The 17,636-nt window shown below is 39.7% G+C and overlaps 1 protein-coding gene across 7 annotated transcripts in view; it reads right to left on the reverse strand.

Annotated features, from left to right (window-relative positions):
• The window catches only part of FIP1L1 (factor interacting with PAPOLA and CPSF1), a 73,712-nt gene that overhangs the window by 8,950 nt on the left and 47,126 nt on the right, over positions 1–17,636 (reverse strand). For 4 of the 7 annotated variants that reach the window (XM_021707781.1, XM_021707783.1, XM_021707782.1 and 1 more), the window contains 4 exons: positions 13,858–13,884; positions 11,817–11,871; positions 10,481–10,536; positions 1,458–1,671 (listed from right to left, as the gene is read on the reverse strand). In XM_021707781.1, coding sequence (XP_021563456.1) covers positions 1,458–1,671; positions 10,481–10,536; positions 11,817–11,871; positions 13,858–13,884 — 352 coding nt within the window. The remainder of the gene's footprint in view (positions 1–1,457; positions 1,672–10,480; positions 10,537–11,816; positions 11,872–13,857; positions 13,885–17,636) is intronic. The other 3 variants (XM_021707784.1, XM_021707780.1, XM_008048557.1) reach the window with 1 other exon arrangement.

The raw sequence follows: 17,636 nt of genomic DNA on the forward strand, positions 1-17,636 counted from the left end.
AAAGTGCAGGTGAGGCAACACATGCTCACCGAGAAGCTGCAGCAAGTTCTCCAGAAGGTCTAGCTGAGACCATGGATGAAAACAGCCACACGAAACTACAGACATTCAATGTAGACAAAACAGGCTTCTATTAGAAGATGCCATCTTCCATAGCTAGAGAGGAGAAATCAATGTCAGGCTTCAAGGTTTCAACCGACAGGCAGACTCATTGTTAGGGAATGCAGCAACTGGTGACTTTAAGTTGAAGCCACTGTTCATTTACCATTCCAAAAATCCAAGGGCTTTTAAGTATGTTGAATCTGCACAACCTGTGCTCTATTAATGGAACAGTAAAGTCTGGATGACAGCACATATGTTTACAGGGTGGTTTACTGAATATTTTAAGGAGTCAAAGCAAACTTTGTTTTCTCCTAACCACAGAATACTCATTTATGGATTCACATGTTAATTGGGGGTAGGAATACGCTCCCCAACCTCATTACGGAATGTAGTTCCACTACATACTTCCAAAATGTTTAGCGTGTGCACATAGTCACACATCGCCTAATGACGGGGACAAGTTCTGAGAATGCATTGTTAAGAGATTTCATCATTGTGCAAACATCACAGAGGGCACTTATACAAACCGTGGTGGTCTAACCTCCACACACCTAGGATGTGTATAGCCCACTGCTCCTGGGCTACAAACTGTACCGAATCTTGTAGACAACCATAACACAATGATTTGTGTGGCTAAATACAGAAAACCAACATTAGAAACACAGTATTATAATCTCATGGGATGACAAAAACATCATTATGTGGTATATGACTAAATATAAGCATAAATAATAACTAAAATCAGGATAAGAAATTTTAAGAACACTCAAGAGACTTCTGATCATAAAACACATTTCTTTACACATTTTAGTTTACATAGATAGATGTGTTGCAGGGAGGATTCATGGACAAATCCATTAAAGAATTTGTTAAGATTATAAAACTTCTACACTAGAGAAAAACTTTTAGGGGAGGTGGTACAGAAGGAAAAATTCAAGCACCAAAAGAAATGTAAGTTTTACAACTATTCAGGATAGCCTATCGTGTGTCCTTTTAAAAATGTGGATAATGGCATTTGGCAAATCACTGCAATGTTTAAATCAACTGGATATATTTAAAATATACTAGAAATTGTATCAGGATGATCAACTCTAAGTTTAAGATGAAAAACTTTAGATGGAAGATAAAAATATGTGAGGGGCACAAACTCCTCTCAATTTCACATTGGTTCATGTATCCTTGAGAGGAGTTTGTGCCCCTCACATGTGAAGCCTGCTGCTAAGAAGTCACACGGCTTTCCTAAATACTCTTCACACATCTCCCCTCCAAGTGAACTGAAATTCACTTCCTCGCATCAAACACAGATGTAAAGGTGTATGTGAAACACACACATAAAAACTCCTGCACTCCCAACTCACCTGTTGAAGACACTTGGTGTGGGACTGTGGTCGCGCTCCCTCTCTCTCTCTCTGGTGCGTTCTCTTTCTCTGTCCCGGTCCCGGTCTCGCTCTCTGTCTCGGTCTCGCTCTCTGTCTCGGTCTTTCTCTCTTCTTGCATAATAGTCCCACTGCTTGCTGGTGTCCACAATACTGGTCCATGAAGGAGCTGAACCAGGAATATGGGGAAAGGCGACTAGAGAAAAACCAATTAAAGACAAAAGTTATGGGGCTTAAAAAAGACAAGATGCATCATGAGATTATAGTATAAATGTACTTTATTAAATAGAATGCAGAAATGCCATATGGTGAATGAATTCCTATCGAAGTGGGGAAGATCCAGAAACAAACCTTAAAGACCTGCCACATAAAGACCCTTCATCGTGCAAGGCGAACAGAAGCCAGAATTAGACTGACCACAGACTTCCCAAGATCAAAATGAAAACCAGAACACACTGGGACGTTGTCAAAATGTTGAGAGAACATAACCATCAACCTAGAAAGGTGCATTCAACAAAATCATATCTTAAGAATAAAACAACAGCCTTTGTAAACAAAAAGTTAAACAAAATTAAAACAGACTTCACCAAAGGAACTTCTAACAGATACACTGAGAGATAAAGAAGTTACCCTGGAAGAGCTAAGATGAAAGGAAGCCGTGGCTAAACAACTAAACGATAATCAGAAAAATCCAAACAAAATACTACACTATCCAATGGTGGAGGGTTATTGTTTTTTGTTAAGAAATAAAATTAGAAAAATAAACTACAATAGAATATAAGAGAGAAAGATTCAAGTATTCTAAGGCCTTTATTGATGGAGGAGGCCCAAACCTCATTTAACTACATATTGAGTATAATAAATTTCAAGAATAACCCCCCCAAAAAAGAAATTCGAAATAAAGTATATAATTTCAAGACAATATGGAGAAAACCAGGATTTAAAAAAAAATCAACTCATAACTCAGTCAATTCAAAAAGACTTGAAAGGATGAGAAGGAATTAAGTTCAAACAGTTAAATAATCTCAATAATAAAAAGAGACCAAATTCATCAGCGACAACAGAGACTGTTGATTTTTAATTTTTAAAAAGGAAACCATATCCTGAATATAAAAGACACACAGAAGGATTGAAAGACAAAAGATGGGAAGAAACAGAAAACACTAAAACTCCCAATTCAAACTCAGTAGCTCTGTTAAAGACAGACCAGACTCCCACACAGCATAACCCAGAAAAGACAAGAGATTATATAAAAACAGATGCCGCAACTAGCGAAGAAGACGAGAAAAATGCACATTGCCCAGCAGCTAACAATGTCGTCTTAATTTTCAGAGAAGAAAAGCTAATAGAGATTTAAGGAAAAACATAAAAGTCCACCCTTATCATAGGGGATTAGCACACTTCTCTCAATTATTGGCAAATTAAAGACAAAAAGCCTAGTACACACACAAAAGATTTAAAACAAAATCTTTTAGACACAAGGTCTTGCCCTGTTGCTCAGTCCAGAATGCACTGCAGCCTTGAACTTTAGATTGAAGTAATCCTCCCCTACCTCATGATCCTGAGTAGCCAGAACTACAGCATGTATCACCATGACTGGCTAATTTTTTAATTTTAATTTTTTTTTCAAGACAGGATCTTGCTATGGTGTCCAGGCGTCCACGAACTCCTGGTCTCAAGTGATCCTCCTGCCTTAGCCTCCCAAGTAGCTGGGATTGCAAGCACAAGTCATGGCACCTGGCAGATATAGATTTGAGCAACACATTGTCACAAGGGTGATCTACTAGACATAGCACAGAATACTGCCCAGAACAAAGAATATTCTTCTTCAGCACATATAAAACAAATATAAAATATGTATATGCTTTCAAAGGAGATTTATAACAGCATGTTCTCTATCATCATGCAAAGTGAGGAGTCAAATTTAAAAGCTATGAAAAAAAATCCTCATCCATATCAAATCAAAAACACATTTCTGGTAACTCATGGGTCAAAAAATCATAAATTTAAATTATTAGAAACAAACCATGGACAAAAATATGACATGTCAAAAGTTTATGGGTATAAACTGTTTTAGAGAGAAATTCAGTCTTAAAACACTGCATTAGAAATGACTAAAACATACTGAGCTAAGTTTCCAACTTAAGAGCAAAATAGGTGGTACATTTAAGGCCGGGACAAAAACTACTTGTGCCCCCTAAAGAGACTAAAAGAAAAAAAAAAAAAAGAACAGAATAAGAACACATTAAAAAACCAGAACCAAAACAGTCACAGAGAATACACAATAAAGAAACTATTCTGCACTTTATACTACTGCACTCAAAAAATTAGTTGAAATGGATAAATTTCTTAAAAACAAACAAACAAAAAAAACTGTTAGCAAACCAAAGTGATTCCCAAAAAAAAGAAATCTTGAATAGTTTTATAACAATTGAAGACATTGAATCAGTAATTTAAAATCATCCCATAAGGCCAGATGCCTTTTACAGGTAAGTTCTACTAATTTATAATCTACAGACCTTTCCAAAATTACACAAATTTCCTATGTGGCTGATATAACCTTGATATCAAAACCAGATAAGGACAATCCAAATAAAGGGAAATCATAGGCTAATTTTACATATAAGGTTAGATGTCAAAATAATTAGTGTTAATTTTTTGTAAAAAGATAATCATGAGTAAGTTAGGTTTATCTCAGTAAAGCAACTACAGTTTAATATTAGAAAAATGTAGAAATGTAATTTGCCACATTGACAGACTGAGCATTCCAGAAAGCATTTGGTAGCAACTCAACATCCATTCTTAGTTAAGAGCCCTTGGAAACTAGGAGAGGCAGAGAATTCCCTAACAGCAAAAATATAGAAGCATTTCCTTTCTAAAGAAAAAAAGGAACAAGGTAAGAATTCCATTTTTAGGGCCTCAATGTTATGTGGAAGTCCTTGTCACACAGTAAAACAACAGAAAACATAGAGGCACAAGGAACTGAAAAGAAGCAAAACTATCATTCTCTTCAGGATGTTATTGCCTGACTAGGCTTTTGCAAATTTCAGTGAGAGTTCAGCAAGGTAAATGGCTACATGATCAACATAAAAAAACAACCAACCCACCAACCAACACTGTTTCTGACTGAATACAAGCAAATGTAAACAGAGCATTTAATTCAAATGAATATGCCACTCACTGGAACCAACCATGCTGCCCATCGAAACTGGACTGAAAAAAAAAAAAAAAAGGGGGTACATATACACAATGGAATAGTATAAAGCCATAAAGGGCAAACATATGGACTTCACAGCAACTTGGATGGATTTAGAGTTGATTATACTCAGTGATCTATCACAAAAACAAAGAACAGAGTACAGTATGTTCTCACTCATAAGTGGACCCTGAATAATTATCATAATACTGTAAGAGAGGGATTGGCAGCAGTGGAAAACCGACAGGGGAGGGGGGGCAGGAGTGGCAGTTGAGGGAAACTGCTAGGGGAGGGAGGGGAAACACTTCAACAACAAGGGTACCTGCATAATCATCGTTTGTATACCTAACCCTGAATTGTACCCCACATCTTTATAATAATAATAATAATAAAAGAATATGCCACTGACAACAGCAACAAAACATTAGGTACAAAAGGACCTAAAATGTGCAAGAAATTCATGGAGACAAGAGCAGCTGACAGAAAACACATTCAAGAATCGCTCTAAATGGAGAAAAAGTCCTCATCTTGCGAAAGGAGTGAAATTTCACACAGATGACCAACAGCATCCTGCAATTTCAATATGGTGCGGCAAAAGCAAGGCGTCTGAAGCCAGCTTGCACGGGTTCAAATCTCAACCTGTCACCTGGTTGTGCTGAGTTCCTCCTCTGCACAAGGGAGATAACAGCAACACACACACTTAAATCCTGCCGGGATTACATGAGTTAACGCAAACAAACTGCTTAGAACAATGTTACAAAGTAAACATTGCAGAAATGTCAGTTATTCATCAAAATCTCAAGTGTTTCATGAAATGTAAAGTTGAGTCTAAAATGTGTATGTAAGAACAATAATCAGTTTGCTGGTCACCAGGTATCAGATTAACTTTAAAACTCATAATTAATATACTATGGCAGTATTAGCACAGGAAGAGTCAAAATACCCAACTGAACAGTCTAGAAAGCCCGAAACCAGATTCACACACACAAGGAAATCTGTCATATGATGGAGACAGCACTGTACACCTCTCAGGAGGAGAGATGACTATTCAATAAATGACTCCACAACAATTAGCTCTCAACTTTCACAGCAAAAATTCTAGATGGCCTAAGAACTTCTATAAAAATTATAACGCAAAACATGAAAACTGTTTCAGGGGAAAGAAAAAGCATTAAAGACCTTTATGTACTGAGGTGGTAAAGGCAAGGACCAAATGTGAAACTCATTATAAACTGTGGTCAATTTTACACAACTGATGACATGCAAGAAGAAAGGGCACAGGTTGTGTCCCTACTCTAAAATCCTCCAAATCCAGAACATTCTTCTGAGTGGCAACACAATACCTCAACTGGAAAGTTCACCTGACCTCACGTGAAGGACATCAGTCCCATGATTTTTTTCTTTTTTTGAGTCAGAATCTCACTTTGGCGCCCAGGTTGGAGTGCAGTGGCACATTTATGGTTCACTGCAGACTCAACCTGGGCTCAGATGATCCTTCCACCTCAGCCTCCCGAGTAGCTGGGACTACAGGTGCACACTACCAGCTGATTTTTAAATTTTTTTGTAGAAACAAGATCTCACTATGTAGCCTTAGCTGGTCTCAATCTCCTGGGTGCAAACAATCCTCTTGCTTCAGCCTTCCAAAGTGCTGGGATTATAGGTGTGAGCCACAGCACCTGGGCTAAAACTTTCTTGTATGCACAAAATTACTTAAAATACTGTATAAAATTACCTTACGTGCATAAGGTATATATGAAACACAAATGAATCTTGTGTTTAGATATCTCATTATGTATAAGCAAATATTCCAAAGTACAAAATCCAAAACATGTCTAATAAAATCATTTACGATAAGGGACATCCTCAATGTGTAATCTGAACAACTTGCCACAGTCATTTTCTCCTTTGAAGAGCTGAGTTAGGTACATGATGATTTCTGCCATGCACAATACTTACATAGTCATAATAATGGAAACACTGTTTACTGCTCAGCTTTTGGAATTAAAAAATCTGTCAGAGCACAGGTTTGTAACTTTTGGTCACAGGACAGTGCCTAAATGTTGTCAGCAGAAGTACAGTTGACCGCCAGACTCGGTGGCTCAGCCTGTAATCCCGCGCTTTGGGAGGCCGAGGTGAGTGGATTGCCTGAGCCTGCGGGTTCGAAACCCGCCTGGGCAACTTGGCAAGACCTCATCTCTACAATAAATCAAAAACTAGCCGGGCATGGTAGCGCGCGCCTGTAGTTCCAGCTACTTGGAAGGCTGAGGTGGAAGGATCGCTGGAGCCCAGCAGGTCGAGGCTGCAGTGGCCGCTCTCGGCCTCCCGAGTAGCTGGGACTACAGGTGCACACTACCAGCTGATTTTTAAATTTTTTTGTAGAAACAAGATCTCACTATGTAGCCTTAGCTGGTCTCAATCTCCTGGGTGCAAACAATCCTCTTGCTTCAGCCTTCCAAAGTGCTGGGATTATAGGTGTGAGCCACAGCACCTGGGCTAAAACTTTCTTGTATGCACAAAATTACTTAAAATACTGTATTTTAAGTCTGGGTGACAGAGTGAGACTCCAACTCAAAAAAAACCACCAAAAAACAGAAGTACAGTTGACCAAAGTTGGGAGGTAGAGGGGAAAGAGGCAGTGACTGTTTAGATGGACACACTCTCATCCTCATTCCCATAGGAGAATGGTGCTAAAATAGATGGTAATCAAACCAAACAGAGGAAGAATACAAGAGACACAGTTGTACTGGGCCAGGCGCAGCAGCTCATACCTGAAATCCTAGCAATGTGGGAGGCTGAGGTGGGAGGATAGCTTGAGTTTGAGACCGTCTGGGCAACATAGTAAGACCTCATCTCCACAAAAACAAGTAAATATATATATATTGTGCTGCTAGGAGAAAGGAAGGGTAGTGATAGTGAGTGAGCCAAACACACATCTACCACTGCAGGAAAAGAACAGACGAAGTCAGATACTGCAGGACCAAGACCCAGGGAGTGAGCACACAGAGAATGCCACAGGGCCATGGGAAGAACTGAGAACAGATGCCCCAATGGCCATTTCTTAACATTCCCGCAAAGATTATTTTCTAACTAGGTCTCACTTCATAAGTACACTCTTCATACAAACAAGAAAATTAATTATTTCCATCTATTATTACTTAATGTTAAGGATGAGTTAGAAAACTCTAAACTCTGTAAAAAGAAAAAAATAAGGTAAAACAATCACCAACAAAGAAGCTGCATTTATCATATTCACTCAAGGCCTGGTTTGCTAGGATGAAGAAAACTTCCAACTTTCCTCCCTTTAATTATTGTGATATGCTTTATAATTGTCATAACTAAAGAAGGTTTTCATTAAAAAAATTTTTTTAAAAAACTTGTCTCTGAGAGAAGAGTTGGGGGTAGCAAAGAGCAGAAAACTTGCTTTTTGATTAAAAATGTACACAAAGTACTTTGAGCAAAAGTTACAAGCTAAATGAGCACTTTTAAAAAATAAAGTCTTCCACAATGAGACCAGGCAGGTAATCCCCCAAATTATTCTTTCTTTTATGTGCTATTCCTCATGTTCATCTATATGTAAGGAACCAAGTGAAAAAAGAGAAATTGGCAGGTTCCATAAAAGAAGTAAAAATTATAATTAATTTAGGCTGGGCATGGTGGTACACCTACAATCCCAGCACTTTGGGAGGGCCAAAGTGGGGTATCACTTCAGGCCAGGAGTTTGAGATCAGCCTGGGCAACACAGTGAGATCAAATAGCTACAAAGCAATAAATAAAACAATTAGCTGGGTGTGGGGCATGCACCTATATTCCAGCTACTTGGGAGGCTGAGATAGGAGGATTGCCTGAGCCCAGGAGTTCCAGGCTGCAGTGGGCTATGATAGTGCCACTGCACTCCAGCTGGGTGACAAAGTGAGACTTTGTCTTTAGAAAACAGCTGAAGTTACTATAAGAAGTAATGCTTATGGACTGCTTGCATATTGTAGGCACTGTGCTAAGTGCTCTGTAGTAGAACTTTATGCAAACGTTCCGTCTAGCAGTGAAGGCCTGTAAGTCACACAAGCAGTGAGAGGGAGCTGCCAGACACCAGTGTAGGACTTGCAATGACAGCCTGAACGCCCAGTAGAAAAGAGTGCGGGGCACAGTCACCCAGATAGGACAGTCACTACAAACACCACGTACTGACATAAACAAGTAGCAAATAGAGCTTTGAGCAGGTTGAACTAGAAGGACAGGTGACACCCTGATACAGACACCTTGGAGTTGATTACCAGTCCCTGTTTCTGATCCATCACCAAGACGTCCAGATCCTACCACGGTAATGCCTTGCAGTTCATTCATTCACTGTCTCGATGCCCATGGCACTGAGTGCATGACACCCTCACTTTCCCCCAGACTGCTTCTGTAGGAGACCAGAATCTGCCATCAGAATCTGCCCCTTTGACGTAAGGGTTATTTTGAGCTGGAGGCATCTGCGAAGAAGCAGATACAAAAAAAGTTCTCCACCATCCTCGATGTACCTAAAAACAGGACAAATTTACAAAGAAAGATAAAGGTGTCCGCCCTCCCGTCTCTACTAAGAAGGACGGAGGTTGATTCCTGAAGACAAATTAGGCCCTTATCAGCCTGGAAAAGACACCAGACAAAACCACATGCATTTATATATTCTGCTTCCACAATGGCCACCTCCAGAGACTCTTTTTCCTTTGTCTTGTCATGTCTCTAAAAACTGACCTTTCTCTACATAAGATGGATGTCTAAGTCAGTTCTCTGAGTATGACTCACCTGGGTATTTCGCACAACAGATGAGGTATATATGTTAATAAACACAGCTGTTTTTCTCCTGTTAACCTGCCTCTTTCACAGGGTGTACCCTAACTAGGATGCATAAAGAGAAAACTATTTTTCACTCCTGACATGTCCAAACAGCTTCTTGTTGCTCTTCCATGCCAAGAAGGCATCTCTGCCATCCCCACCTTTCCACTCATCCTAGAGACCCGAGACTTCCTCACAGGGAAGTCTCCACTAGAAAAGAAGACTTTTCTAACGTCAATGTGGCAGTCACAACTCAGCACAGATCATCCGATTCCACACAGGCTGACCCTGAACAAGGCCGACTCCATGGCATGATCCTACTATCCACACTGCTCAGTTCAGAGTCTCCCGCCACTCTCCAATCCCCGACATCTCTGAACAGCTGGGAACTTAAGTTATCCCCTCAACAAGAAAGAGCCCCTCCTGTGCTCTCTGATGCCCTCTTCTCCTGTCACCTGGATCTCCCCATAAGCCTATACACATGATGAGGGCAGGCACTGTATCCAGCTTACTCTGGCCTTGAAACTCAAGGCAGTGCACAGCATCTTAAAAACAAACGAATGAATGATCAAGAGGTCTTAGTAGGCAGTGATGTCAGAAGCCCTGGGAACGCACAGAGGTGGTAGAGAGAGAACACAGAAGAGGACCTCCACCTGAGTCAGAAGGAAAATCAAACCAGCAAGAGGGGAAATGAGAACAAGCTTAGGGGGATGCTACAGCCAAGAAAACAGAAATACTACAAATAACAAAGACTGAGTCGAACTGGGGACAGACCCTAAACCCTTTCAAGAAAAGGCGCAGTACCAATATCCCTGCTGCACCACCAACTCATTCATGTTTAGAAGTGCAATTGATAAGTATGCAGAGCCTACTCTGTTAAACAACCCAGCAGACATGGAGTTCCGGCTGCTCCTTTAGTTCACATTTGTAATCACTTTGTGAATGTTATTTTAAATCATGAATACACACTTTTATTGCTTTAAAAATACTTACTCACCATTGCCGTAGGGAAATGCACGAGCAGAGCGGCTATCATAACCCGAGGAATGTCCACTGTGGAAGGAAAGTGCATTTTACGTCGACTGCAAATGATCTCTGCATTTTAACAATTTCACGCAAGTGGAGAATCATTATCGCAAAATTATAACTTTTCTTCAACCACTATTTAATGATACGCTTAATTCTATAGTTTTATTTTGTAATACAGAAAAATAGAACCTGTTAGTACAATTTAACATGAATTATACAATCAACTTAGCTTGAGTTACAAGTAAAATAAGACATTTTCGGGCTAACAGAATGTTTGACATTTAAATTTCAGTCTTAAAAAATTGGCTTTAATGGCTATAGATCAGTAACTCAGCTCCACCAACAGGATCAACAAATCATACTTTTTAACATCTGATATAGAAAGCAAATAGGTTTTACAGTGACTTAATAAAACTAAATCCTTATGTTTTCACAAGTCACACCTTCCTGAGTTTTAGAATTTCTTTTGAAAACCATATGCATGGCTTGATGCTACTGATATTAAATTCTCACCAATTTTGTCTGTTAAGTAATTTGAATCATTTTTTCAGAAGTATACTATTTTTAATCTCATGTGCCACTTAAGAGAAAACAACAGCCCCTATTTACCAGTGATTTCTATCTGCCAAGAATTATGTTGCCATTTGGTATTCATGAGTTTTTTCAATCTTTACAACTCTTATCAACCCCTTTGGTCACACAGGGAAACAGAGTCTAAAAGGGCTCTGTCCCATGCTGCTTCACGCCACAGTGCCACACGGGAGAGGTGTTCCTCAGCATGTCTCGCCAGCTAACGTGACCAGTAAGCCCAGGGCGTAAACACTAGGTCAGGCTTCTGCCAGGCAGAACGAGCCCAGTCTTCTCTGCAGAAGCTGAGATGCCACAGGGTTTCAAGGAACAAAATTGCTTTTTCTAACATGGTCTAATAATAGTTGTATTTACCTAATCCCAAAGAGACATGTATCCCTCATGATTTCTACTAACTTATGCTCATATTTTCCACAAAGCTGACTGTATCTGAGTTTTTAACAATCTAGGGATTTCTTTAATTAAATGTGTCATAAATAAAAGCAAGATATTATTTCAAAACATTATGATTTAGCTTGCTTTGCCCTGTTTTGATAGCAGGCTGCAGGTTCAACATCTTATATAAAAGCACCCAACACAGATCTAGGTTTATGGATTAAAAGGCAGCCGCGGTGTTTACAAAATGACATCCTTGAAAATTTACCAAGATACATATAAGTTTCTTCTATCAAAAGGCTATCAATAATCACAAATTTACAGTACCCATCCTGATTTACCTTTCTATTGTTGGTATAAGTGACGGAGGTGGAGCGCCTGGGGGAGGAGGGAAACCTGCAACATTCAACCACAAGAGAAACATGTTAACAGAAAGTACAAGAATGTCAAGCGGGAAACAAAGTTGCTGCGTATCACTACATTTCTCTGGGGACATGAACGTGCTTCTCTATGTTATAATGAACAGAAAAAAAATGGAGCTCAAACTTATACACAGAGTTCTGGAGCAATACAACTTTAAAGAAACAGTCTGGTCTAACACACAGAGCACAAACTGGGAGTCAGGACACCGGTCTTATTTTCAGCACCACACACAGCCCACTGGTGAGGAGGAGACAGTTCAGCTCAGTGCCTTACCTTCCCCAGACATAAGACAGTAATAGCAGGACTGCTGCCAGAAATGTCATATTTGGAATGTTTCAGAAGAAAAGCAAATAAATAGCATTTACCTCTTTCCAAACTATTGTAAGAGTTTTAATGCATGGAAATAGCCTTAAAATGTGTAATGTATAAATGAATCTTACCAGTAAATATAGAACTGCTCACGGCTGAGAACATTCACCATGAAGTATGTTTTAAATGGCACAGCCCTCACAGACTATTTTACAAGAAAGGCACATCGTGTTGTTTTGGGGTTTGTTTACAAGGAAAATGGTTGCACCTTTATATCATGAGGTCTGCATTCTCAGTAATTTACAATACCTACGTGAAATACCACAGAATAACATGGCTAAGAGGAAACTTAACAGTTCAACTACTCTAGACTTTGAAATTCAGGCAGTCAAGAAAGCAGTCCAGCAAAGGACTTCAGGATTCCACAACTTCCAATACCAATTCCTTCTATGTTCTGACCACCCTCCCTACTAGGAATTGCATGAGATCATACCTCAAAATCGCTCATGCTACCACTCACTGTCCTGGATGCGGACAAGTATTTCCTCGTCACTTTCTCAGTCACCTTCCAGTTATTTGGCAACAAGTCTCTTTTTAAGTATTTTATATAAAAATAAATCTCCATGCTCTGAGCCCTTCTCAAAGACCCCCCTAAGTCCATGGTTAGCTCCGCTCTCAACTGAATCAAGATTACCACACTATTCACTGCATTCAGTCCTAGATCCATTGCTCCTCTATTACAGAAACATCGTAAAAGTGCAGATTTAGCAATGAGCACACCAGTGTGAAAGGCCACACCCTGTTCCACACAGCCTCACAACCACACTGCCTTTCAGCTACGAAGACACACCATGGATTCTGCTGCCTTTTCCTGATGAGTTCGCTGCAGCCATACCCACACACAATCCCACATCTAAACACACCAACTATCCTCTGATCCTTCAACATCACTATTTCTGTGTGTCAAGGCCATACTGCATTTAGACAATACTTCCAAGTGTTATCATCTCTCTTCCTCTTTATACCCCCTGGCTTTTAACACTGGGCTCAGTAAACACGCTTGCTATCAGGTTTGCTATCACACTGTAAAAATAAAAAACTGACAAAAATGCAAAAAAATAAAAAACACTGGCCACATATAAATTCCTATTGATCATTACAACAATGTTAATCACCAGTCTAAGAACAACAACTTGACTAGTCATCAATTCATCTACTTGCTGTGCGGTTCAGAAAATATTTTCTCACAATATTGAGTTATGCCAGCAGGATTAAAAAAAAATTAGAAACTATGCTAAAGTCAAGATAAACTCTCTTTCTCTTCTCTTTTATCACATAAAAACTCATTGGTCGGAAAAGAGATTTTCATAAAAAATTTTGTTTATATACTATGCTGTTTTCTTCACAAATTGACAAGGTAAGAATTTTCCCAGAACCTCTCTTTCTGCAGAAATGGGCAAGACAGGTATAAGAGAACTCAGTATCTTAATCAAAACTGGAATGAAGCAAAGGCAGAGCTGAAAATAGGACCTTGAAATCCCAATCGCCTATACCATATTCTAACCACATCAACACTGTCCCTCCTGGAACTGTAAGTTTGAAATTTCATGTTTATTAACAATGATGGAGAAAACATGAAAAAAGTTTTACCTGGAGGTGGTACAGTTATTGGAATACCTAAAAAACAAGTGATGAAATTTAATATAGTAATTGGATTTCAGAACCTGTTATGTATTTATGCCATCACCAAAACAAACTTTGAAATAAAACCCCTCGCCTCATCATCCTGGCTCATTCACTCAAGAGAAGATTCTGTTTAATTGCAGAGGACCAACAATTCGAGTATCCATCCAGCTCCCCTGATGAAAACCCAGTCTAACACCCTGATAGTAGTGTTTCCCCAATGAGTTGTGGTCACAAATGAAGTTAGACATCAGGTAAAAAGCACACTTGTGCATACACAAATATCAAACTCTGAAGTTAAAGCTTAACTAAGTTTGCCAGTCAAAGCCCGATCTTGTAATTTTAACATTTTAATAGGGAAACTGCTCTGTGGGTACTTTCAAAGTGCAGGTAGTACAGGATAACTCAAGGTGGTGGATATTATTCACTTTTGAGAAACTCAACATATTGTGGGATATCTAAGTGTTGACTCAGGTTGTTTTGGTACTGTCGGTAGGAGTGAGAAAAGTAGTGTCTCCTCTCATTTGCAGGAGGAGAGAAGGGGGGACAGCCAACTCATACATATTTGTGTACACACCCTCAGGGCACAGTTAAACAAATGTGAATGGCTGGCATACTTCCTCATGCCAGCAAGCACTGGTCTGAGAGGCTTGCACTCATTATGTGCACACTCATTATATGCACAAATTGTAAACTCTGAGAAATAAACTATGGACAGAAATTCTCCATTTACATTGATCAAATGCCCTTAAATCCTAATGTAAAATGTACTAATAAAATTAAATTCAGCATTTTAAATTTAAGATACATGAAAGGCAATCTACGTGACGTGCAAATTTCAACTACTTTCAGCTGAAGAAAAATGACAGATTTCTAGAAAATAAAATTTTTTTAACAATTTAAAACAACTTTTTCATGAAAAGTTTTATACCATAAATAGCTTAAACATAGCACTAAATCCTATCTTTAAAACTGTATCAAAATTACCTCAAAAGAGGAAAAAATAATCTAATTCATTAACTAAATGCATGGGGGGAAAAAAAAAACCAAAACAGAATCGCTTTCAAATGTTTTGTTGATGGAGCCACCTGCTGATAATGTATTTTAAAATGCCCTGATGTGCGTTTTTTACCAGAATGAGAGGTTTATATGAAAAAAACCTTAAAGCAGCAAGTGATCTTAAAATAGAGACCAAGGTACGGATTTACCCTCCTATCATGAAAAGACAGTCTAAGATGACAAAACTGACAAGCCTGGGCAAGACCTGCAAAGCCACCGTCAGCTCTCAACACTCATGAGGCCCCCACAGCCAGCACTCAGCTCACAGTGAGATTCCTGCCCACCCCGAGGACCTTTCTGCTCCTACATGACTCACCCAGAGAACCCAGAAACCACCCAAGCCAGCAGTGACTCCAGTCCACAGAGCCTCAGGAAGTCAGGGCAGCCCGTGCCCTCCAGGTACCTCGCCCCCCACTGTCTGCAGAGTAGCACAGATGTGCTTGGAACTGGACTCAACGTGATCTTCTTAGGTATATAAGATGGAGAACTTTACAGTCAGCCATCCACTGTGTGTGCCACAATCCTCATAATCTTACCTACATAAAACATACAGCAGCTTACAGAAATGTAAATTCATGCCAAAAACTGAAAATGTACTAGTCAGCCCCTTCAAAATTGAGGCTTCAAAAACATCTAAGTTGTAAGATTTCCATAAAACATAAAGATAAGAGATGGGACCGAATTACTGAGTATGCTACAAAGCAGCTGAAATTACAGTCTGCCTTTAAAGTTAATCTTACCACAGTAACATCATAGGACAGAGAAAAACAGTCAATTGGAATCAAGAACAGAATCAAGGGAGAAGGAGACCATACCCAAGTTTTTTCCTCAACAGCTACACACCACAAGCTGGCATGGGAGCTAAGAAAGGTCCTTCTTTGATGCCTCCATTTTACCTAAGAAACTTCAACGCAAATCTTTATTAGGAAATGTTCACTGAAACAGGACTATGAAGCTGACTGATGAAACACGAAACAGTCAATTCTCTAACAACAGTATTTTCAAACTGCAACTTAGAGAGTTTAATATGTGATACATGTAGGCCAACATCCTTCTGATTTAAACATCATTCTTTAATACTGGACTTTTTTTTAACAAAAGAGAAACAGAAAATTCCTTTAAAAAAACCCATCCTCTCCCATCTCAAACCCTTACGGCTAACACATGCTGCCTAATCTAGCCAGTGGGCTGGAGACACATTTTTCCAGAAAGCTGTAAAGAGTAGTCAAAGTGAGATTTGTAGTACTGGTTAAATGCATTTGGAAAAGCAACAGTCAAGCTCTAGACGAATGAATAAGTCAGTGGTTGGTCCTGAACTTGAACTTGCACCAAGTCACCAGGGTAGTCTGTGACAGCTCAGTACTCAATACAGATGAATGAAATCCCATTCCAGAATTTTATGAAACAGAAACATCTACATGTGACACTCAGAGAAAATAGTTCAACAGCCTACACTGTCCAGCATTCTCAGAAGAGAAGAGGGTTTAATTTCCCAGGAGTTAATGCATAAAAGGGGGCTGGAAGAGTCCTCTAATTCTAGCTGGGAGACTGAGGAACAGAGGCAAAGACTCAGAAAGGCAGCACTCCTGTTAAATGTCATATGAAAGAGAATCTACCCGTATGAGAAATGCCCAGAACACTAAGTATGGGCTCTGTACTCTCAACAAAGTCAACAAAACTGACTCTAAACCCGGGCTCAGTGTCCCCCATCCTCCTTCTACACCAAAGCACCAGAGGCAGCTTCTGACCCAGCTCACAACAACCCTGCCTCCTGGTGTTTACGTTGTACCTTGAGTGTGGGCTGGACATCAAAACTTAAACAAGACATGCAGGATATGTCAGGGTGTCATCTCCATAACCAGGTTACAAAAGATGGTGATTTCTATTTTCCAGCACCGTCCCTACTGCCTTCTCGGTTCCCTCTGTGCGTCCTGAAGCCAGCTGCCCGAAGAGACTCGCAGAGAGAGGACCTTAAGCCGCTTGGCCCCACACCTGAAGAACTGAACCCTCTCAACATAGTGCCCAGTGAGGCTGGAGAACAACAACATATCTGCAGTCAAGCATTTTGGGGTGACTGTGCGGTGTGCAGAGACCTGGCCGCAGAGGACCCTAAGCCGTTCAGTAGTAAGTGCATGCTGTGTTAAGTCCCTACAGTCTGCAGCCATTTGTTACACAGCAAGAGAAAACCAATATGAGCCATCACCACGGGTCTTTCAGGATTATGTGAACAACTTCCTACTTCTCACTAGTAAATTCCAAATTCCATCTGCACTATTATAGAAAAAATAGATTAACCTGATCACTTTCCTTAAGTCTCACCAATTTCTACTTCAAAGTCATCAAACTCAGAATTAAGTGTCACACAGAAAAACTGAGTGCAAAAAGTCAAGGCTTACAAATCTTCACATGTCATCTTCCACTGGAAGTGCTTCTTTCTTAGACAACTTAAACCATTTTTAATAGCAATATCAATATTTTTATTAGAGAACTTGAAAAAGACCTGATCTTACCAGCTCACATATAATCACAGCATGGCTGGAAGGGCAGCACGAGTGAAAGGCAGACATTAAACTGTAACTGCCATCTAGAGCAGTGATGACAATGATGGATTAAAAAATCTAACTGTTGAGCCAGGCTCGGTGGCTCAGCCTGTAATCCCACGCCTTTGGGAGGCTGAGGTGGGTGGA

Source organism: Carlito syrichta, unplaced genomic scaffold, assembly GCF_000164805.1.
Source record: "Carlito syrichta isolate Samal-C Ts95f unplaced genomic scaffold, Tarsius_syrichta-2.0.1 Scaffold124632, whole genome shotgun sequence".
NCBI classification, from domain to species: domain Eukaryota; kingdom Metazoa; phylum Chordata; class Mammalia; order Primates; family Tarsiidae; genus Carlito; species Carlito syrichta.